Raw genomic sequence first — 23505 nt, 5'->3', positions numbered from 1 at the left:
TCCTTCAACCACTCTGAAATGAACGCTCATGCCCCCGGTTGCACGCCGGCTTTGCATAGTCGCAAGTTGCCCTTGGCAACTGTTTTATCCTTCAACTTGACGTCTTAGGTCGGGCTGACGTCGAGAGTAGAAGGCTTTGAGGAGTGACTTAACGGAAGGAAAGCTAAACACAGCCAAAAAAAACATGGAGGAACGTGAACGAAACCAGCTCGAGCTCGGTTGTAAAGAAGGATCCACAGTGAATGGGGTGAGTGTGTCGGAAATTTGCCGTATTTTCTAGAGTGTGTGTGTGTGTGTGATGAAAGATTTTTCCACCCCAAGTGCCTAAAAGGACCCGGCCCCAGTTGACTGCTTTTCTGTCATTTTTTCCGTCGTTTTATTGCCACTAACTTTGCGCACTCGTACGTGTGTGTGTGTGTGTATATGTGTGTGTGTGTGTGTGTGTGTGTGTGTGTGTGTGTGGAGTTTGCTTGCGACGACGAATCCCTCGCTTTCGGCGTGTGGCGTGTAGTGTGGGACGCTGGCATGAGCTCAGCATAATACGAATCCTTATGGCTGATGTGTTGTTTGTTCCCGTATGCTCCGTTTGGGTGGGGGTTTAGTGGGATAGTGAGGGTTTAGTGTAGAGCAGCGCAAGAATAGAACGGATCCTTGCCTTGTGGAGAAGCAAACACATCACCCACCATGTGGATAAAGAATGATTGAATGCGGTTCCCAGGGACTGATGATGGGGGAGGTGTTGCGTCAGGCTGCCTCCTCATTCACGATCCTTTTTTGGTGCCCGGAAGATTGCAAGACAAGAAAAGATCTCTGCGGAAAAAGAACCGCTCGACTTTTAGGTATGGGGGGAGAGGGGTGGGATGGGGCGTGTGTTCTGGGTTGCTAACCTCCACCCTCGAAAACCTTATTCTTTTGGCCCGTTTCGAGAAAGCGCTCATCCCGCAACAAAGAGAACGAGACAGAGAGCGTGAGAGACGGAAACGGAACCGTTGGACCTTTTTTGGTGCTAGAAAAGACTAGCGACCGGAGGAAGAGTAGGCGATGAAGGAAACCCCTTTTTCTTTTTTCATCATTGTCCCCCTGCCCGTCCCTGCTTCCGCTAACCCTTTCGGTGTAACCTCTTTTTTCTGTTTTCCCTCTTTCTTTTTTTTGGTACCAACCACTCGCAGACGCTCATGAGTCGACGGTTTCATTACATTTTCCGGGCGAACAAATTCTCAGAGATGCTGACGGCAGGATATAGTTCCCTCTTACGGCCAGTGGACCACCAGCCTCTTGCTCCAAAGACGCCGTCTCGAGCCCTCCGTCAGTGGGCCATAAAAAACGACCGACTTCTTCTGCAAACGGAACACCCAGTATGGGATGCTGCTAGAGTTGCTTTTGGGTCCGAGAACCCTTACTACTCAGGCATACACCTCCGCTTAGCATTCCCTTCCCCTCTCTCCCTCTCTTTCTCTCTCTCTCTCTCTCTCTCTCTCTCTCGCCACGACGGACGGGCATTATGGATCTTTTTTGTGCCTGCTCCGCTCCACACGGAAAAGAAGCGATTTAGTGCCTCGGCAGCAAGGTGTGGGTAGGGTGGAACTTTTCCACCCAAGCGGCTGCTGCCCTCTCCAAAACCCCCGTCTTCTTCTCCCCTTCTCCTTATCTTGCCCCCCCGACCCGACACTTCAATTCCGTACATTCCTCTGGGGGATTTTCTCAAACCGGCACTAGAGAGCGGGTTAAGAGCGTTTTTCTGTGGGGGGGGGGGAGCAAGTGGAGTGGGCGGACGAAGGCAAAGTTTTTGTACGTTCGCTCGCCACAAAATTGAATCAAAAGGCGCTTTCCAAAGAGCGCCGCGCAGGGCGACGGGGGAATTAATAGCGTTGGAAAAAGTTGTGCCCGTCCCGCCTGAGTGTGTGTGCTTGCGCGCTTGTGCGCACGACGCTACGCTTTTCGCTTGCGGAGTGTTTGCAAAGTGCAGGCCAAATTAAACTACAAAAAAGGAGCTGCTACAAAAAATACAAAAATGGCGATGATAATAATGGCGTTGATGTTCGGGGGGCACAACTTTTGTGCGAAAGATAAAATGCATTTGCATGTGGTATAAGGTAGGATGCCGTTGAGTATGTGCCTTTTCTCTTCAATTTTCACCTACTGTTTGAAATCTTTCAAGCTTTATTTTACTATTGTATGATATACTAAGCTATTTTATTTAAAAAAAGTCCTATTTGTTTATTCTTTTTGATCACTTTTCTTCTAAAACCCAACTAACTTTTACTTTCACGTTGATAATTTTGATTGCTTGTTCAACCTAGTCAGGTGCCAAAAATGTTCATAACCAACCACCTCAAAGCCCCAAAAGTCGATCAAATGTTGTTTCAAATGTGCCGCTAGAATTCCTTGACACATATTTGTACCAATCGCTCATTTCCTTAAACGAATTAAACCGCCGAAAAGAAAGCAGGTAATAGATAGCTTTTCTTCGCCGCCCGTTTTCCCAACAAGCGGCTGATAAGACCGCTTTTACATTCAACCAGGCAGGGAAAGGATGTGTAGGGAAAGGGGAGGTAAGGAGAATGATGGTAAAAAGTTTCCCCAGCAGCGGAAATGGGCATCTTTTTCTCATAAGCGAGGGAAATTTGCTTTCTTGCCAGCTAGTAGCGAGCGAGCGCGAGGGAATTTTGTGTAATATCAAATTATGTAAATGAGCCTTCCAAATGGGTGGCAAGATGCTGGCGGGCATGTTTTCACCATTCCTTGGCTCTTTGTGTGTGTGTGCGAAGCAGGATTGTGGTGCCTATTGGTGCTTTTCGCGCACAAAGTTTTCCCGTTTTTCCGTGAAGAAAATGCTAGAAAGAAAATGCGCCTGGCAGCAGCTTTCCTTGTCTCGTTCGTCGCACCACCACCACCGGTGCTGTGCTGTGCTCGTTTTCGGAAACCTATCCTGTGAAGGGGGTGTTTGCGAAAGACCCATCCCCACCCCTCCCCTCCCCTCCCTTCCCCACCCTCATGGCAATAGGCTTTCCTTTCAGCAGAAGAGGGAGTTTTATTTTACAAAGAATCCCACCCACTCGCGGGGGTGGGTGGGTGGTCGCGCAAAAGAGCGAGCGCGGTGTGACGTTTTTGTAATAATTAGCATATCTTTCGGGCGTTTGCGCTTTTAAAATGAAATCATTCGAGCAAGAAGAAGAAGAAGAGAGACAAGAAAAAGAAGAAGAAGAAAGACGACGGCAAAGCAGCGATGGAGGGCGAAGGGCGGGAGAGGAATTCCCATTTAAATATGCAGCGTCGTTTCTACGTCTTCGCAAGACATTTTAAATTAATTGAGGTTGATGATTTTGAAAGGATAAGATAACAATTGACTGGGATCTTCCCCGGCTCTGGGGATCTGCTCGTACCAGGCGGGGGCCCCGGTTTTGATGCCAAGATAGAAGTGGTAGAACGACAAGTTTCGCTCACCGAGCTGCTCCTTTATGCTGTAAGGCTTGCGGATAGACAGCTTCTTCGCTGGGAAACCTCACAGTAAACCCACACATACAGCGTGGAAGACAGGATGATTGCTTTTTTCATGTAACAACAATTTCTTTCCACAACCGAACGGCGGCCATATTGGTGAGCAGTTTTTCCCGAGGAAATGAATGTTGCTAGCGTTATTTTTCTGCGTTTTTTTGCGTTACTCACTACCCCACACACACACATACACACAGACACAGGAAAAAAGGGACAAGGGACAGGAAAAAAAGCGAAAGAATTCTCTAAACCCGTCTGCGAGAGTACGATACCTCGTTATCGCTGGCTCGTTTAACGATCGCACGAGTTTTCTCTCGTTGCGCATAGCGAAATAGAGCAATTTTCCTCGAACGAAACTTTTTCTTCCCCGGATCGTTGCTAGAACGTGGGGTTGGGGTGGGAAGGTGGTGGTGCACCGAGAGCAAAGATAATAGCGAGCGGAAAAGGAAACACGCAAAAAAAAGAAACACACACGCAGTATGGCAAACACGACCACACACAGGAGAACGCGCGCGCCTGAAGCTTGAGCCAATCCCCCTGCAGGGGGTGGTCGGCAGCCAACATGGCCGAGAAGAGTCCTGCCAGCAAATGAGAAGAAAGTATGCGCGATTCCAAGTGGAACAAGTAACACCGCGGGTGGGTGAGATGGTGCTGCGAGTTGAGTGGGGTGAGCACGACGGCTCAACGTGAGAAAAGAGGGCGTGGGAGCGAAATGGCAAATGAGAAATAATCGGGAAATGGGCCGACGGGAGGGGTTGGAAAAAAGTAGATATCCGGGCACGATTATCAACCCTCTACCTCCCGCCAGCAACCAACCGGTACCCGGTACCGGTCGACCCTCGTCAGAACACGGTGATAGCGCAATTTAAATAGTGTGGCGCTTCGTCAGTGGCGCTGTTACGAAGACGATGGCGTCACCTTTTCGCTTTGTCGTCCCTGTTCCCGGCGACGGGGAAAAGCACGCGCTACGGGACGGGAGTTTTATAGAGAAATTTTTATCGTTTTTCTGTAGTTTTCTTTTTGTTTTCCTGCAGTACTACTACATCCGCTTTGCTGCTACCGTTTGCGTGTAGCTCTTTCGCGCCTTCTTTCGCTTACTTACGCGCAATGCGCTCCATCTCGCTTGCGTACCTTTCCGCACACGTGTGTGTGTGTGAGTGTGTAGCTTTCCATTAGGCGCGAAAGCATTTTTTTCACGATTAGTTTTTTTACCGTCCAACGAATGGAAAAGTGTTGCGATGTACCAATCAACTGCTTGGATTTCCTTTCTCTTCTTTATGTACAACCTTCTTGATTCATTTCTATGTAATATGATATGGGTTATTTTATTTATGTTTCAAACTATTTTAGGTATCGTTTTAAGCATTGTTTTATATTCTAAAATGTTACTTAAGAATGTTCACAAAATCAAAGCACTTCCGTGGTAATTAATATTCAAGAAGCAAACCTCTTCGCATAATCTTACACATAAAAGCAGACAAGCGATTCGCATACTCTCCTTACCCCTTTTACACTCAAACAGAGTTTTAATATTAATATTTTAAAATATTCCGTCAAGTAAACATCCCCCCCCCCTTTCTTCCACTCTCTCTCTCGCTCTCCGTCTTTTCTCGCCAAATCACCTAAAATCCATCCAAAAAACCGGCCAAACAAGGCAAAACACGTTTCATCTGCTCATTTGTCTGAGCGCCATTTATCGCCGCAAAATCATTCATCTTAATCTTAAGTCATAAATTAACGATTCTCGGCAAGATCCCGGGAGCCCAGGCCAGGCCGGGGCCAGACTGGACTCGCTGTTCCGCAGCTGCTTCCGCCTGCCGCTGCGTAAGAAAATACTTAACACTGGGAAGATTGTTTATCGATTTTTAGCTTCTGTAACATCTTAAGAAAGCTAACACGAAACGGCACATACGAGCAGAGCGGGTTTAAATATGTTGTTTTTTTTTGTGTAGTGGGTTGTGTAAAAATGGATCCGCACAATGATGACGAGGAAAAGAGGGGGGAAGGGAGCTTGAGAAACGGTTTCAGAATGCTAATGCTCCTTGGCATGGTGATGATGATGATGCTGCTGAAGATGATGCTGGAGCTTGTGCTAACACAGCAACAGACCAAGGAGGGGGACGATCAGAAAGGAAGGTGGCGCACTGGTGGGTGCCGGAAAACGGGCTGCGGTTCAAAGGAGATTACTTAGCATGAACGACGAGCTAAGAAATGATATTTCACTTCTTGTAGGATAACAAATTACTTCCTCATCCTTTTTCGTCCTCAGCTAAATGGATGGCGTAGATGCTTTTTCTAGGAAGAGAAAACCATTGGAAAGAGCGAGTGGGGTCCAGCTCCCCACCCACTAACACCATTTCGTTAAGCCTGCTTAATGTAAGTCATGATGCATCAGTCATCTTTTGTAACACCAAGCAGATACGGAGCATATATAAGCATTCGCACAACCAAATCTTACAGTTCACCTTTAGCATACATAAACTTCCCCTTAGAATACCACCCATTCCTTATCGTTTTACACTCCAAAGACCTTAAATGATATAAAATATGTCTTCCCTGTGAAGAAAGTTTTTGTGAAAAGGTAAGCAGTGTGTGTCTGTGTGTGTGTGTAATCTGACGCAATGGGATCAAACCGGGGAAAAGGATCTGCTCATTAAAAAGTCATAGTTCTTCACCTCGTTGTATCCCTCCTTTGCTTTGCTTTGCTTTGCCGAGTGAGTAATCGTACTCAAATTTCTTACCACCCCATTCAAGTATCCACCAACCCTATTCCACCTTACTCTCTTTTTCAGCATCTCCTGTTATTTCCTCATTGGTGGATAGAAAAATGCTTCCCTTGCTCGTCATTCCATTTTCTAGCTCTGTGCTGAAGAATTTTGAACCCAGCATCAGCATGAACCACTCCCCAACTCCACTCACAGAACAACACCTACACCCGGACTACAATCGAAGCGAAGGTTGAAGCTGTGCTGCAGTAGTGTGTACTTACCTTTCTTCCGGAGGGGGTTTGGGTTTTACAGAAAAAACGAATTCCACTTTTACAGACTTTTCTCCCCTCAGCAGATGTAAGCGCTAGGAATGCTTCTCTTATTCATATTTTTATATAATTATAAAATTTTCCTTCGCATGCACACCATTACGACGCCAGCCATGCAGTCATTTCTTCCGTTTTTCCGTCCATCCAGCGCGCCTCGCAACCGCTTAACCCTTGGGTGTACAAATGCACACTTGCCGAGTTGTTAAAAATCTCCCAAAAGTAAATAATACAATTGAATACACTCTTACGTGTCGTTTGCAAATTTATATTTACATAATAGATGGTTGAGATTTTAACAGTCTTTTAATATTTCCCTTCACACACACACTACTTGAAGGGTTAAAATGACTTCCTCAGCCGAATGATTTTGTGTGGCCCTTTTGTGCTTTAACATTTTTACGCTTCTACCACGATGTTTGCGATGTTCGCTTTTTCCAATTCAATTATCTCCGCACATCGTTTTTAGCCTACCAAATGTTGTTCTTCCCATTTTCTCCCATTTTCTTACGGGTATGGGTACCCGGAAGCCGGCTTTTTTATTGTAAAGACTATTGGAATTATGATTTTGTACATATGGTACGGTGTGGTCTGTCTGCTTTATACTGCCTTTTTTTTGTTTAAATAGAATTCCAAACTGCTTGTGATAACTTTTTCCATCTCAAGGAACACAACGCCAACGGAAGCTTCTACTTGGCGTCTCTGCTTATTCTTGCGTCCTCCGCGTCAGCAGCGAGATTCATGGTAAACTTTTGCCCGAGGTTAATGGAAATGAGACTATACAAAATTCACGAAACCAGCACCAACATGGCTGGGCGGCCTCGGGTGGCCTCCAAGTGCTCTTTCTCTCCCTTTCTCTCTCACACTTTCTCGCTTTTGCTCTGCGTCATCAGCCTCAACTTGGCACGGGAAACTTTTCCAACCTTTTACGAGAAAAATATATATAATTTTCTCATTAAACTTACAGTTTTTACGACTTTTATCGTAACTCAAGCGTTGGCCCAGTGTTTTTGTGATGGGCGGAGAGGGATGGAAGGGAGGGGGGAATCTGAGGGGGGGCTAGGGGTCTCATTTGCAGGAACGATGCCAACGAGACGCTAACGAGTGTTGCCTATTAAAATGGATAAGAGCAGAAGGTGTAGCGCAAATGAGCCTCGGCGAGGCTTCGTGCACAAAAGAAAGGCAAGAAAACTGCAGAAAGAGGATGTAAGGGGGGTAAAAAGTTCGCAAGGAAACTTACAAAACTTTGCCTCAAAAGTGGTGCACACCACCGCCACCACCACCACCGGCACGCCATTTTTGTGTTCGCGACGGGCAACTAGATTGCTGCTTTCTTTGCTCCATCGCTGCTGCTGATGCTGCTGCTGCGTATCCTCTTCCGGAGTGGCGCGAAGTGTACGCCTGGTGTAGTTTGTTGGTGTGATAAGAAACTGAGTGTTTGTGTTGCGTAAAGTCGCGACCAAAAGACAGGTCGTTTGGCGTACATTTTTACTATTTCTTATCGGATTTTACCATCGAGTTGGAGAATCGGAAACGAGGCGAGAATAATGAATGAGCTTATCTTGTGCGCCACAATCTGAGCCACGTTTCGTTAACGGTTTTTGGGTTTAAATATTTAAAATTCTTTTCCCGAGACTGAGACAAAGTGGATATGCTTTTCATGCACATTAACAATTAAATTGCTACTACATGATGATGATATGCTTATTTTACACCCAATATTCATCCCCATTTTCCACTGTCTCTAATAGTAGCAACTCGAACTCCGTTTTCACTCGAAGTCGTCCTGCTTTTTTCCGCCGGTCCACTAGCGAACCTGCTTGCTTGCGGTCAGTGTGGTCTGCGGAGTCGCATTTATCTTCATTTGCTTCTATTTAAAATCAAATAAAACCATAAATCCGATGCTTTACCCTGCCACCACCACACGGCTGACCAGAGAGAGAATGAAGAAGAAGGATCGAAAAATCCGCAAACGTGTGTGTGTCGACGCCATCAAACTCTTCGTGTTGGTTGGGTTTTGTGCTCCGTTCCTCTGTGTGTGGCGAAAAAACGAAGAGGTATCTTGTTTCCTGTGCTGTGAACACTGGTTCCTCGCGCTTCTACGCCACTACGACGGAAGGATAAACCGCCCTTGGGAGGGTAATTTTTTCTCACTTTCGCGCGTGTCCTTTTTTCTGCTGCCGGCCATTTGCCGGACCTTCTGGAGCGAATCTTTCCCACCGACCGATGGGGGAGATGGACGGTTTTGCACTAGCAGGCAGATAGCTCGCATCGCATGGTTGTTGCTTCCATGTTGTGGTTTTTTGTGGTCAGTGGTCAGATGAGCAGCGGAACAACGGGCCGAATAAAAAAAAAACTCTTCCCCAAAACAAAAGCAAAGCCAAGAGCACGACCACAACAACATGTTGCCAAAAAAGCGAGAAACACAAACAAAAAAAAAACACCCACATATGCACAGCACAACCTTCCGGCCGGGGACGAAAGGACGTGCTTTTCCACACCTTTGCATAGAACACGCTCTTGTATGTTTCTTTTTGTCGGCATTGTACTGGGAGTCCGGGATGTCCGTCGTGTGTAGTACGGGACACTTTCCCGTACGATTTTCCCTTTCTGCTCAAAACGTCTAGTGGTGGTGGTGGTGATGGTGGACAGCATCTGTGTGAAAAATGGCAACGGGTTTGGCAAGGATGTAAATGAATGCGGAGTGTTCTGTGAGAACCGTTCTTTAAACCGCGAAACAACCTGCTTGACCATGTCTATTTCAGTTAATGTTGAACCACTTTAGCCGGTATTTCAGAGCATCGTCTGTCCAAAGCAATGCTCTTCTCCTGGCCGGTACTGTTCAGTCCAATCTAATGTATGTGTGCAAGTTTGGTTAATTTGTCTCCGGTTACGGGCGGAATGTTCCATGAGTAACAAGTCACAGTAATTGTGAAAAATAACGCACACTGCCCGTTATAAATTACGCCTAAGTGTTCCCTAGGGCAAGGCATTCACTCACTCACTATCTCTCTCTCTCTCTCTCTCTCGCGGGAAACGGATCATCTGCAATGATTTAACCCCAGAGTCACGCGACGCAACTGGGGACAGGCAAGAAAAAAGAGTTACTTCAGTATATTATAATTCTACATTATCGTTAATTAAAGGAGGATGTATTGTTCTCATATAATAATTTTGCTAACAGATGCTAGTTCTCGTAGAAAGCGCATTCTGCCTAAACTTTTTTTTATTACTTTTTTTACAGAGACTTGCACCACCTCCCCAAATTGACTCGTTTTACAGTGCGTGCAGTTTAGTGTGCTATCGTCTGTAGGTTCACACATGATTCGATTTTCCACTTCATTAGTAGAAGGCGAAGGGTGGCTGACAAAATGTGAAGACTACTCCTGCTGTTTTCCCATAGAACGAAGGTACTGTTTCATTGATCGAACTGATTGTTTGCGTCCTGTTTCACCTTACTTAAGACATTGCATACGATTTCTACTCACCCTATTGACCATCACTGGCCATATTGACCGATTGACCAGCAACTTCGGACTGCACACAGATCAAAAGGATTCCTGGTCTGTCAACAAGAATGCACAAACAAACTCTGCGCGTAAAAAAGGACCGCTATCTCTATTCTAGAAAGGGCTAGATATCTTGAAGGATTGCTTTAATACCATTCCGGTTTTGCCACCAGCCACCAGAAAAGGAAAAGAAGGGTCAGACTTGAACTGGGAAACCCCCTTCCTGTTCTTCGCTTCAAAAGCCGCGGAAAGGGGATTGAAAAATAGAAGGTCAAACAGCGCATGTTAACTATAGGGGAAGGATGACGTAGGATAATGCTCTTCGGACACAAAGGTATATAAAAAACGATTCTTCATACCGTGCGCTCGTACCATATATTCAAGAAATTAGATCACTCTCCCAAACATACGCCTCTCCAGCTCGTCCGGATTGATCTGCAGAAAGTCTTTCGTCTTTGCCTTCAAATGATCCAGCGCAACGGCCGCCTGCAGCTTGGTAACGTCATCTTTGTCCGTTGCGATGACATGTTTCAAAAAACGGTAGATTAACAGTAGATATTCCTGAAAGTCCATCAGCCCTTCGATTCCTTCGAGCAGCTGTGACAGCACCAAAATTGCTGCCCTTTTCGCCGGGAGATAGTTATCCGTTTCCACTATTGATTTAATACCGGTAAAGAGCTGCGCGATAAGAGATAGGAATTGAACACTGTATTAACGGCTACACAAACACAAGACAACACAATGCTCATACCTCATAGAAAAAGTGATGCACCTGGTAGGAAAGAATCCGACATACACTTCCAACGTTCGACAGGCTCGATGTGCGGAACTCATCCACAGCGTTGCGCGTGCCGGTTAGGAAGCAATTCAGCAACGTATCGCGATAACGGACCGCAAACGGACCCAACGTTTCGACTGTCTTAACCGTCGCTTCGCCTATCTTAAGACGATAATCAATTTCATTACTCTCATTAAGATACTCCTTCACTAGCTCGTCGACGACTTCCGCCTCCAGTACGTCGCAAAGTGCCACAAGCAATCGCACGGAGTTCAGGAACGCGTAGCTTTCCTCGTCGCGTAAGTTGACCAGTGCAAGTATTAAGATTTTATGTCGCTGGGCGATCGTTTCGGGATCGCGTTCTTTCAATAGCTTCAGCAATAGGGTCGTTCCATACACCTTGCAGTACGGTTGCTGGTCCGAACAGAGACTTAGCGCATTCAGGCAGGGCGATTCTGAGAGATCATCGTGTTCGGATGTCGATGGTCCGTGGCAAAGTAGATCGATTTGTACCTTTAGTGCATCGCTACAGCTCGCCGAATTGCGATACCGCAGAAGAAGCTTCAAAATGTCGGCCACATCGTAACGATTGCGGATGCGTTGCAAAAATTCCTGGAAAATCGATAGAACAACCTCCAAGATGTCGGAATTTCGGGCACTACACTCCGTAGTATCGATGGCTTTCGTTAGCGATGCGGTTAGTATGGTCAAAACCTCCTTCGGATTGTCGTACAATTGGCTGTGGAAGTGTTTGTGGCTAATGAGATCCATCAGCGATTGAATGAGCGTGTACTTTTGGTGGAAGCGATTGCAGAGCAGAGTGTCACGTTCCACGCCATCCAACAGAGTTTCGGGTTCATGCGAGCTGCCTGTCCACGTGCCTGTCAATAGTTCGTTAAGCAGTGTAAGGAAGACATCATACAGCAACAGATTTCGATTGGAGGCCTTCAGCACGTCAACCAATACTGGAAGAAGATTTTCTGTCTCGGATTCTTGATCCCTGGTAGCGGGTCCAATCTGCAAACTGTAGTTGGTGTCGTTTTCAGAGCATTTGTATATCACTCTTGGATGCAGCTGATACTTTCCAACGTCTCCTTCTGTGCGATTGAGCAACAGCGAATTCAAAATCGTTGTCAGTTCTTGTTTCGTGCGATTGCTCAAACAGAATACGATTAAATTATGCAGATACGTGTGCTCTTCGCAGGCGGGTGGAAGCATCGTCAGCAGCTTTAGGCAGATCGGCAGATAAGGCACTAGCAAAGACGATGGCAAGGAACTAACTGTAGATCCCGTAAAAGCCATGTTGCATTCGACCAAATTGCTCAACAATCCTAATCGCTCCTGCACCACGCATCCAGCCACCAATTCCTGGGGATAGGCAAGCTCTCGAAAACTTCGGAAGAAGTACTCGTCGATGCGTGCATACAGTTCACGATATGGAGCTGGCAGTTGCATAAATCGCTTGAGACATTCGATGCAGATGGTCGCATACGTTATCGCCTCTTGGGTGTCTTGCTGCACGGCCCAATGGTAGAATTCGAAGCAGTCAGATAGTACCTGCCGGTAGAACTTTTTCGTGTGCCCTTTACTGGATACAATCTTTGCAATTACTTCACCTTTACGCCATGATGGGGCACTTTCGCTTGTTTGATCGCCGGAAAGTAGGATCCTACAGAGAACAGGAAAGCCACCCGGTTCACCCGTGAGGTGTAGCAAATCGTTGTGTAGTGCTTTTGCCAGTTCCAGGGGCAATCCTGGGGAGCCTTTGATCACCAGCAAACTTCTAAACATGTGTTCCCTGGGAAAGGCCGGGAGGCTATTGTTTTGCATTAAAGTGGTTTTTGCGAGACTGTAGCTGGCTGCTAAGAAATCGATCACAGTGTCTGCTAGTCGTGGATGAAGAGCTAACAGTTTCGTTTCAAACACCCGTCGAAATTGGGCCGTGCAGTAGGTGAGCCTTCGCACACGTTCCTGCTCTTCTAGCTTCACCATCAGCTGGGCTTCACATTTGGATACGCCACGCAGTTCACGGGGAAGGTACAGATGGAGCGTGAATTGGCGCACAAGATCGATCGTGGTAAGGTATTGTGCCTGATCGTGTAAGTTTATCACTTCGTCGCTTTCGGCCGTTGGGTTTTGCTTCTCCACCAGCCCTTGGACTGCAAATTCCGTCAGTACGGCGCAGTACTGCACAGCAACTTTCCACAGTATATCGGTGCTTGGCTCTTCCGTAGGAAATGGGCAGGATTGTATTGATTGTAAACATTCTTCAAGTTTAGTAAGCGTGATATCTACGAGGAAAGGAAAGAATGATCAACCACATGGCCATAGCGTGGTTACCGGATGCTTACCCTTGGGCTTCAAATTTGCCGTGGTTGTTATCACGTCGCGAAGCGCTTTAATCTCCATTCCAATAACAATTACTCCACGTGCCTTAGGCAGTAAACTCCAATCGTACTCGTTATTCTAACAAGCGGAGGAACAACTTTCCACCAGCGGCCAGAGATTCTGAAACAATAATAATCAACATGTTTGTTTGGATTCATGCCTTCTGCCATCTGTCAAATCCTTCGCTTGAGAGCGAGACAAGCATACGCTTAGAGTGAGACGCAGTGAGGCTATTTCGAGGGTTTTGTCTCGAATGATGTTTTGCAAAATCATCAAAACTACATGTTTATCCGCCGCCCAACAATGAAAATTCCCGCTCTTTGATTGATTATGTCGTGGTTTTATTCAGTGACACATTTCCAAATCAATAGCATTAAGCAAAACAATGAGACGATAGAGACACACCACAGTACTCGGACCCGCGCAACTGTCCGCGGAACGCCAATCTAGTCCATCTTCGCCAGTTCACAGCAGTAACCCTCCACGCAAAGCAAGGACCAGATGCAACACGGACCCTCCTTGGACTTTGTAGTCTTGGGCGGTTTTGTCATCGTTCCTACAAAAGAATACAAACACCCCGGATGAGATCATCGTACAAATGGTACGCAGCGTTCGTTTGGGCTGCGGGCATTCGGTGAAAACTTACATCTGTTTGCCGGAAAAGATCAACCGCTGCTGCTGCGGGGGGATGCCTTCCTTCTCTTCTACTCGCTCCTTGATCCGGTCCACTTTGTCCGTGGGTTCAATGTCGATTTCAATTTCTTTGCCGGTCAGGGTCTGCGCGAACGGCGGCCCCAACAGTTTCCGGGTGATGCAAGGTCGCGAACAAGGCGCCAGAATGAGGAAAATCAATGGTTTGAGCATGTTTAACGTTCCCCCGGGCATCTAACAAACCGCATTACCTTCACTTTGATCAGCATGATGACGAAGATTTGCAGAGATTTTGCACTTATTTCAAGGAAAGCCACAAACAAACCAGCAAACAATTCCGCTCCGTATGCTTTTCTTTTTTTTCTATTTCTGCATCTGTCAAAAGTGCTCGAGCGCGTTCGTGCTGCTCGAAACTTTACGAAAACGGTGCGGCGAAAAAACGAACGAACCAAGGGCGAACTGTCAAACTCAAAGTGTCACAATATCATTAAAAAAAAAAATAACACGCACGTTTTGTTGTGCTGCTCACACTTTCCGTACTATTTTGTGAATAAAAGTGATAAATTACCATGAGCGACTCGGAATCCGATGCCGGCGATCAGACCGCAGGTATTGAGCATTTCGATGGGCCGGTGGAAAATGCGTGGTTGATGAAAATTCCCGAATTCAAGCCAGAAGACAACCCCAACGGGCTGCTGGAGGAGAGCTCGTTCTCCTGCCTGTTTCCAAAGTATCGCGAAAAGTACATCAAAGAATGTTGGCCCCTGGTCGTGAAGGCACTCGGTACACACCACATCAAAGCGGACCTGGACCTCATCTTGGGCAACATGACCGTGCGAACCACGCGCAAAACGTGGGACCCCTACATCATCCTGAAGGCGCGCGATCTCATCAAACTGCTCTCCCGGTCGGTGCCCTTCGAACAGGCGGTCAAGGTGCTGGACGATGAGATTGGCTGCGACATCATCAAGGTGAAGAACCTGGTCGCGAACAAGGAAAAGTTTGTCAAACGCCGCAGCCGACTGATTGGTCCGAACGGGTGTACGCTAAAGTCGTTGGAGCTGCTTACGAACTGCTACGTGCTGGTGCAGGGTGCCACCGTCTCGGCGATTGGACCGTACAAGGGCCTCCAGTGCGTGCGGAAGGTGGTGGAAGAGACGATGAAAAACATCCACCCGATTTACAACATCAAAGCCCTCATGATCAAGCGCGAGCTGATGAAGGACGAAAATCTGCGCGAGGAAAACTGGGAACGTTTTCTGCCCCGCTTCCAGTCGAAGAACACCACCAAACGCAACAAACCGAAGGTGGTTAAAAAGAAGAAGGAATACACACCGTTCCCGCCACCGCTGCAGGATAGCAAGATCGACAAACAGCTCGCATCGGGCGAGTACTTCCTCACCGACGAGCAGAAGCGCTCCAAAAAGCGGCAGGAACAGGTGGACAAGGAGAAGCGTGACGCTACCGTGCAGAAGGAACGTCGCGAGCGGGACTTTGTCGCTCCGGAGGAAACGAACCGAAGGGCGACCAAGGCCAACTCGGCCGACACGCAGCTGGATGTGAAATCACTGAAAGGCAAGATTGCAAAGGCCAACAAACGGGCGGCAAAGTCGTAAAGAAGCGCGATTGCATTTAAGAAAGTAACAAAACGTCAATAAACAAATTTACTGTACATTCTCTCTCCCAAATGGCTACAAATGTGTGGTGCTTATCTGTGTGTGTGGTGTCACATCGTTACACTGTCTCTCCCGCATTCCAAAAAACCCTTTAGAAAAACATGTAGCTTAAAGATAGGTCACAGGCCTCGTCCAGTTTTCGTTGCAGTATTTCCTTCTCCTCCGGCGAACGCTCGTTCACGATCGACATGCAGCTGTCCTCCTCGTCCTCCTCGTCCTCATCGGTGTTGCCCGTCGTGCCTCCCTCGCTCGAGGACAACTGTTCGCCAATGATTTTGCGCAGCTCGTGGTGCGACTCTTTGGACGCGGCGTCCAGCGTTTGCTTCACCTGCAGATAGATGCTTTCGGCTTGCTCGAGCACGGCCGCCAGATTCAAGTTGCCGGACAGTTCGTTCACGTGCTTCAGTATCTCGGTGAAGCTAAACTGCCCATCGATAAACACGTCCATCTCCTGGTCCAGGATGGCAACGCACACGAACAGATGGAAGTTGGGACAGGGCAGCCCGGTCCACAGCACCTCCCACAGGTGCATTATGTCCGAGTTGGAAAATTCGCGCTTAAACCACACCAGCAGCCAGCGGAAGCAGAAGTACATGTTTTCCGACTGGTTTTCGCGCATATAGTTGAACAGCCGCTCGTTCACGAACGACAGCAGCACGCGCAAATGTTCGAGCTGCAGCTTCATGCCCTTCTGATCGATATCGAAGTTGGCAAAGACTTTGTGCATGAAGCCCACGAAGCACCAGAAGCTTTCCGCCTCGTTCTGCACCAGGCTGAGGATCGGGGCGAGCAGATCGCTCATTCCCTGCACGTACCCCAGGTCGAAGTTGTACATGACGTACGTCATCAGGATGTCCTGCAGCTTGGCTAGGTTGGGGTTATCGTCACCGGCGAAGAACTCGTACGTCCGATCGGTGCGCTTCACGTCCTTCTCGATCTGGCACTTGCGCTCCCGGTAGCCGGTAAAGTTGTGCTCCTGCGTTGGCGTCATCGTAAGCCACTGGAACTTCATTTGAAAGTATTCCTGCGTTTTGTGTGCCCTTCGCTCGTCCCGCTGCTGGGTGGTGTGCTCCCAGACGTCCAACCCGAGCAGATACTTCCACACTTCCGCTCGTATATCTTGCTTGATACCCTGAATGGGAGGAAATGTTTGATTAATGGAACTGTTCTTGGATAGTTAACGCCATGCGTACCCCTCGGAAAATGATCTCTTTCACACGCTCCGGATCCGAAATGGATCCATTAGGGCACTTGACGTCCTCCCACGTGCCGGCATCCAAGGGAAGTCCTCGGTGTACTGGTGGCCGTGGAGCAAGCTTTCTAGTTTCCGTTCCATTCGTTTCGCCATTATCGGTAACGGGAACACCACCGTGACTTTCGTCCGTTGAGTGGCGATCCGCAGCTGCATCCTGGACACGGGCGTTCAAGTTACTGAGCCGCAGCTCACCCGGCAGCGTGCTCTGAGAGGCCGGTCGATGTATGGGAAGGATTTGCTGCACGTTGGCAAGCTTCGACAGCATATCCATGTACGGCCGTGGCCGTGGCCGAGCCCGTATGTCGGCAATGTTGAGCTCGGAGAACGACTTCTGCAGCTTGTCCTGGTCCGGGTCGTCAATGCATCGGTAAAAGTTCTTGCGATGTGTGCTCTTGCGCACGCAGCGAAACCGTTCCAGCAGCTGCAGTAGCACACTGGTCGACGTTTGCCGGAACAGATACACACTGTGCACGGTGTGGTCGTGGTTGTAGAACCGCAGCTCGTCCTTGTGCGTTTCGAGACCCTTCAGATCGCGCAGAAACACGCGAATGGACAGTTTGGCTTTTGTCGGCGCACCGGTCGCGGGCTCCTCACTGGTGGCTCGACTGCTCGGCGAACTGCCCGTTCCAGAGACGGTCGACGTCGGGCATGCTATCGAAGCAGGTTGCGCTGGTTGCTGTGGAGACGGCTGGCGAGAGATTGGATCGACCAGCGACCAGCCACTTTCGAGACTTTCGGAATCGGTGATATCGCACGTTTCCGGCTTCCACTCGAACACGTGCAGATTCGTCTTGATGCACTGGCCAAACGTTAGGATGCCTTCCGCATTCAGCACCGAGATGTAGGTAGCGTTGGCTTTCTTCAGCAACACACCGTTTTGGATGAATTTTTCCTGCTCACCGATGAGTAGTGTCGCACCGTAGGTTGCACCAAGAAAGAACCAACATTTTGGAATCATTAGCACCAAAAAGTGAAAATTGCCGTCACTTTCCAAGGACACCCATACGATGACCCCCGAATGGATAGACCCCTCCCCCTTCCCTCTCGCACACGAACGGTTACGCTTACCTCTATGCCACTCTCGTTGTCCATGTCGTCGTTGTCCTTTGAAAACGCAGGAGTGGGGGGAGACTGTGGTTCGTTGTCTGCCAGACCTGATGACGACACCTTTGGTGGCTCGTTTTTGTTCTCTTTTCCTTCCCAAGAGATATCTTTTAGTCACACTCACTACGCATTAACTCCCCAGTCGGAGGATTACGTGGACTGATTTGAAACTGCATTAGAAATTGTAGTCACCACAATCGCAGCACGAGCTCGATGCACAATGTCGCACACGGTTCTGTTTATTTCGTTCGTTTTAACATTTATTTTGAGGACGTACGCCGTTGTCTGATGAAATGAATGCAAAACGCTGACTCGTTCTCATACGCAACAATAAGAAAACAATAGAAATGTTTTTCTTGTTTTTTTTTGTTCTCTTCCAGTTGTCACAACATCACCCCGAATAGCATCGGAAGAGGTTGGCTCATGCAGAGGACAATGACATGCGATTGTGACAGTTAACATTGATATGATGGAGAAAGTGATAATGTGCTTTTTCGATTTATTTCATCACAATGAGACTGATTTGATGATCTGTAATCGAAAAAGTTTATCATCAATAACATCAATCAGTGCGTTACATTATTCAATTGAAAACCAAACCAATCAAACCAGTGAAATATTTCATGCCATCGCTCAGCTAGCGCCATATTGAAATTCCAACCACTAGGCACCGTCAGGCTGTCAGCGATGTAAACAATCTATTATTTAATGTTTATATTTTGCTGCAGATGCAGAAACGAAACACACAAATAAGTGTTTTACAATCTCACAATCAGACGAAGCTTTGAATAAGCAAATGTGTGTTTAGTGAAAGTACTTTCTTTTGTTTAAAATAAGCAACGTTGAACTGTATGAACTAATGATGTTAAATTACATTATCGACAAACCTTCCTACCTGCGCAAGTAACGCAACTTGAGTAACCAACATGAAGCGTGTGCTGGATGTAGAGTACAAAAATGTACCCGTCGGGAAGTCGCGAGATAAAACGATTCGTTCCCGCAACAAGCGAAAGTGCAAGCGCAAGAAAAATGCCCGTACCATTAAGCGCTTCTGGCAAGCGAAGGAAGGAACGGTGCACCATCACAGTACAGCACAGCATCACTACGACTCAAGACATCCAGCCGCTGGTATGATGCGACGCCTGCCTGCGACGAATCCGTGCTCCGATATACGTCTTAAGCATGCCCAGAACATGTGGATCCGAGCGTACCATCGGGTGGTAAAATGGCACACCAAGCATCAAACCAACTACTGGAAGCAATGTGCCCAGCAGCTGAGAGCGGAAAACGATCGCCTGAAGCGTTCCGTGCTGGCCGCACGCTCCACTGCCGCCGGCGGCAGCTCTGCCAGGGAGGCAGCCGACAGTAGCGATTCCGAGCAGGATTATCAAGATGAGGACGATCCGTTCGGTGACACCGAGGATGAAAGTACGGACGGTAAGCCTTTGGGGAGCAGCTGGTGAAAGGAGTCTATTCGGGGGAATGTAAACGGAAGCGTAATGGGATGAATTGGGGCTTGGAATTGGATTGCGTAATGCGCGAGTCATTGTAGCACCTTTCCATTGGCCACCCGCACACTTGCGTGTTTTGCGTGTCTGTTGAACGCGTGATGGGCGAACAGAAGAGAGGGGAAGGGTAGAAATAAAATAAATTTTATGTCTCTCAAGACGAATGGGTTCCGTCTGCATATGCAACCAATCCTTTTTCCCCATTCTCTTTGCAGCAACAGAAGGATGCGGCGAGCGACATCAACGGCCGCGGCGTCAACGAACCACCGGAGAGGAGGAAGAGCGAGACGAGCTGGACGAGGAGTTTCTCGCGTTCATGGAAGTGTCGGCCCGGCATCGGCTCGAGCATCGACGGCAGAAAAATGAAAGTGTTCATTAATTAGATTTATGAATAAATTAAGACCGATTAAAGCGCCCGTTTTTTGTTCGGGTGTCGAGGTGTAGTACCCCCTCTTACAACCCATTGTCCTGCAAATTCGTCGAAGAGACGTTACGTAACCGAACCGAACGCCGCAAAAGAGATCTCGCACGCTGATGTACGCCCGTGGGACGGCGCGGGGAAACGCGAACGGCGGCGGTGGCGGTGATGGTGGTGGTAGTGATCCGGATCTGGAGGATCATTAAAATCAGATCACTTGCCACCGGTTAAGCCGACGCGTTCGCTTGTATCGCGCCGTCCCCTCTGTGCTGTCCTTCCTTATTTATATGGAGATTAAGCGCGCCTCATATTTGGGCTGGTCCGTTTTCGACACCTTCGAATTGACGGCTGCGTTACGCGCGTCCCGCGATTGCCCGCTGATAATGCCCGCCCGCCGAAAATGGTTTCACTTTTTCGACCCCGAGCACACACAGCAACGCTGGCAAGATGGATTGCTGATAGATGGGTGAGTTTACACGAGCGAAATGGCCCGGCCAATCGGCAGTCTCTCCCGGCTGCTTCCACCCGCCGCTGTTGTTGTTGTTGTTGTTGATCGTCACCCGCCGCGACCGTCGCTGGGGACTTGTGGATGTAAATTGATTGTTTCTGGCCGCGGGCAAGCGCTTGGTGGTGTGTATGTGATGGTTGATTGAAAATTAAATTTGACTCCTGCGTTGCTCGAGTTGGCGCCCGCGCGCGCCCGTACACTCTCTGTCCCTCTTCTGCCCTCCCTTGTCCCTCGTTCTTCGTGCGATGTGCGAATGAGCGGGACCGGCGCGAGAAGGATTGGCCCGGCTTAATCTCAGTTCGTTGCTACGTAACGCGACGCCTTCAAGGCACATGTGGCACTGCGGCGAACAAGTGAAGGCAGCCGAGAGACAGACGCACATACACACGAACATTGCGTACTCGTATATCTCCCTCGCATCCGTCCAGCGATACACGGCTTCGGTGCGTTTTTACAAGCCCCACATTCCACGTTTTCGTTTAATCTCTACCCGCCCGGCCTGTCCACGGGATGGAGTGCGCGCGCGAGTTCCAGTTTAACCAGAGCGTGTATGTGTGTGTGTGTGTGTGTGTGTTTGCCATAGTAGACAGTCGAGCCGCGGTCCCCGGATCCCCCGTTCTCCTTTTCGTCAAACATTCTTTCCGGTTTCGGTCCCTTGTCCGTGCGACTTCGCACACCCTTTTGGCGTCAATTTTCGATTCCTTCCCCCCGAATTGAAGCGGGTCAATTGCACACGGGCGCGGATTGGCAATTGGGGCGTTGGGCGGCGAAGAATCTGGAGAGAGAGGAAAAAAAACCACGCAGGCGGTGAGGTTGGTGGAGAAGTGATGAATCAGTATGGAATATTTGGAGTGGTTAAAGGCGACGGTTTGAAGTGTTAAATTGTATTTCGCGTTTTTTGTTTCTGTTGTTGTTGCTTGCAGCCGTCCGTATGAGGAGTTTGTTGATCTGATCGACATCGTCGCCTAAAACAAATATCTAAAGCACAGAAAGGACCTTCTTCAATGTCTAGCCATCACTAGCTATTCGGAAGGAACCAAACGGGGACTGGTGGATGGGATGTAATCGATCCAATATCCCTTCGACTACTTTGATCTTTGTTTCTCTTTCCCAAGAATGACGCACGTCAGTCACATTCCACTCCCCATGCTAAGTGTGCAGTGCCAAGTGCATATTGTGCGTGTGTCGCTTTCGATGAATCTGCTTGTACCGAGGTGCGCATATCTACGGCCCACCAAAACCGGATGCAACGTCGCAAACCGAGAAGAAGAAGAAGAAGCAAACGCCGAGCGATCCCAAAAATCTAACAGCAATTGATCGGGAAAGGGGGAAGACAACTGAGCGATGCTGGGAGACGACTGGGAGCGGTATGTTCCGATCTTCCTCCACCTGCATATGCGCTGCTCGCTGCGCTCCTCCGTAAGGGTAAGGGACTGTGTGGCAGGGTGGCGGCAGCACAGGGTGGTTGTTCTTGTTCCGCTCGCACCGCACCGCTGTTGATATTGCTGCTGTTATTAATTTCCTTATTATTATACACAGTGTTTTCCATCGCTATCCTTTCGTCCCCTTGGTTCCGTCCGGTTTGGTGAAACGGAGAGAAGGGAAAGGAGAGCGGCGGCTGCGCGCGGAGATCGGTACAAATGTGTGAGTCGGTGTGTGCCGCGCTCGCTGGTGGTGCATTTTTAGCTTCCCGGTCGCTCGATCTTGTGCCCGCCTGTTGTCCGGTTGGTTCGTCCACTTCGCTGCGCGTCGCGCACACCCCGCCGGGAACCCCTTTCCCAGCCCGGTGCAGCCGTCCACAGGCGACGCAGGCTCTCTCGCAGCATTCAGCCGACATTTCTCGTTATGTTCCGAATGGTATAAATTTTTGTTATCACATTAATATGTCGAATTCAATAACATACAGAATTACTTTTTCATCTTCTTGCCCACAAAATATTGAGCTGCTTGCTGCCCGGGCGAACCGCGAGCACGGGAAGGGGAGGAGGAAGCGCTGAAGAGTCCTCCATCGTCGTCGTCGTCGTCGTCGCCATCGTTGGAGTTTGCCTGGATCCGGGGAGGTGGACGGGACGGGGACGCGGGAGGTTCGCTCGGTTTGCGCTTGTCGATTGGTTGTTCTTCTCTCCTGCGCCTTTCGCGTCGTTTCGCGAAGGCCATGCGGCGGTCGTGGTCCGGGTTGGTACACACACACACAGGTCCCCTCATCCTCCTCCTCCTCCTTCTCGGTGTCGGGGCACACAATGCGATCGGAGAGTTAGCATTACACAGCGCGCGGATTGCAGTTTGATCGACATTGTGGTGTGCATTGGCAGTGCAGTGCAGTGCAGCGGTGTGTTCTCCTCCGCATCGCCCTCACGTTTTTGCGCATAATCTGTTCGGTTGGGTTGGTTGGGATTCTTGTTCCTTCCTCCTTTCCGATCCAACCCCCCCCCCCCCTTCTTCCTCATTCGCCCCTTCTGTTCCACACCCCCTGCCCGGGCCGGAGTGAGTTTCCGAACGACGGTTTGTCTTTCTTTGGAACTATTTATTTGCTTTTTTTTGCCTGCCTGCTTGCTTGCTCCCACATTGTATTATGCTCGACGCTTTCGTTCTTCATTATGTTTTCGTATCGGTCCACCACCGTCCGCCACTCCAGCCTAGCCATTGCGTTATCCATCCCGGGGGGGGGGGGGGGGGGGGGGTTGGTCTCTTTTCGCGGTGCATCCAGCAATCGCGGATCGATTTGTTGGACATTACACGGAGCTTGCTGACAATTTTTAAAGATTCTTTTGTCCCAATCACTCATGAGACGGGTAGTCAAATTACTAGCCTTCATTGCAACACACACACACATACAGAGTGTGTCCGAAAAGTGTGCCTGCAGCCTAAGTAACGCCCCAACCCAGCCCGGCCCAATCCCGTCCCTTCCCATTCGTTTATCATTAAGTGCAAACATTCCTTTTTGCTCCATGTCAAGATGCTGTCCGTTCGGCCCGGCCCCGCCACCTCTGCCTCCACCCGAACACCCCGGCGGGTCGTGATAGCACGAGGAGGCGAACGGAACGAGTAGAAAATGATTAAGAAATGGTATCAGTCAGTCATCGCACAGGCCCGCAAACCTCGCTCGGGCGCGTCGAGTTCTGCCCAGCTTCGGCATTGCTCTCACACCCCCCCCCTCCCTGCCTGGGATCCAGAGTGAGTC

The 23505-nt window shown here is 48.8% G+C and overlaps 5 protein-coding genes and 1 long non-coding RNA gene across 8 annotated transcripts; 3 read left to right on the top strand and 3 right to left on the bottom strand.

The window, feature by feature from the left end:
• Positions 1–6764, top strand: LOC121596032. Of its 2 annotated transcripts, XR_006005236.1 has the most exons (4): positions 1–247; positions 5765–5871; positions 6288–6560; positions 6644–6764. It is a non-coding gene; the product is annotated as an uncharacterized LOC121596032 (long non-coding RNA). The 2 variants fall into 2 exon arrangements; XR_006005235.1 differs by lacking the exon at positions 6644–6764 and having other exon boundaries at positions 6288–6634.
• Positions 6765–10396: 3632 nt separating this feature from the next.
• LOC121596026 (transport and Golgi organization protein 6) lies at positions 10397–13442 on the bottom strand. The gene is made up of 3 exons (XM_041920594.1): positions 13168–13442; positions 10790–13107; positions 10397–10716 (listed from the first exon to the last, which is right to left on the bottom strand). The coding sequence occupies exons 1-3, from the start codon at positions 13223–13225 to the stop codon at positions 10426–10428; spliced, it is 2667 nt and encodes an 888-aa protein (XP_041776528.1). The 5' UTR covers positions 13226–13442; the 3' UTR covers positions 10397–10425.
• Positions 13443–13544: 102 nt separating this feature from the next.
• Positions 13545–14239, bottom strand: LOC121596031 (NEDD8). Its single transcript, XM_041920600.1, has 3 exons — positions 14107–14239; positions 13851–13981; positions 13545–13760 (listed from the first exon to the last, which is right to left on the bottom strand). The coding sequence occupies exons 1-3, from the start codon at positions 14122–14124 to the stop codon at positions 13670–13672; spliced, it is 240 nt and encodes a 79-aa protein (XP_041776534.1). The 5' UTR covers positions 14125–14239; the 3' UTR covers positions 13545–13669.
• Positions 14240–14312: 73 nt separating this feature from the next.
• On the top strand, positions 14313–15545 carry LOC121596029 (KRR1 small subunit processome component homolog). Its single transcript, XM_041920596.1, has one exon. The coding sequence runs from the start codon at positions 14425–14427 to the stop codon at positions 15469–15471; it is 1047 nt and encodes a 348-aa protein (XP_041776530.1). The 5' UTR covers positions 14313–14424; the 3' UTR covers positions 15472–15545.
• Positions 15470–18298, bottom strand: LOC121596028 (TBC1 domain family member 17). Its single transcript, XM_041920595.1, has 3 exons — positions 17855–18298; positions 16725–17678; positions 15470–16663 (listed from the first exon to the last, which is right to left on the bottom strand). Exons 1-3 carry the CDS (start codon positions 17876–17878, stop codon positions 15623–15625), a joined length of 2019 nt encoding a protein of 672 aa, XP_041776529.1. The 5' UTR covers positions 17879–18298; the 3' UTR covers positions 15470–15622.
• Positions 18299–18552: 254 nt separating this feature from the next.
• Positions 18553–19861, top strand: LOC121596030. 2 transcript variants are annotated; one of them, XM_041920599.1, is made up of 2 exons: positions 18553–19327; positions 19620–19861. In XM_041920599.1, the coding sequence occupies exons 1-2, from the start codon at positions 18817–18819 to the stop codon at positions 19775–19777; spliced, it is 669 nt and encodes a 222-aa protein (XP_041776533.1). In that variant the 5' UTR covers positions 18553–18816; the 3' UTR covers positions 19778–19861. The 2 variants fall into 2 exon arrangements, with proteins under 2 accessions (XP_041776533.1, XP_041776531.1); XM_041920597.1 differs by having other exon boundaries at positions 18563–19327; positions 19614–19861.
• Positions 19862–23505: the final 3644 nt, after the last annotated feature.

The sequence above is a fragment of the Anopheles merus genome, chromosome 3R, assembly GCF_017562075.2.
Source record: "Anopheles merus strain MAF chromosome 3R, AmerM5.1, whole genome shotgun sequence".
Classification (NCBI taxonomy): domain Eukaryota; kingdom Metazoa; phylum Arthropoda; class Insecta; order Diptera; family Culicidae; genus Anopheles; species Anopheles merus.
This window is presented reverse-complemented; position numbering and strand designations above follow the sequence as displayed.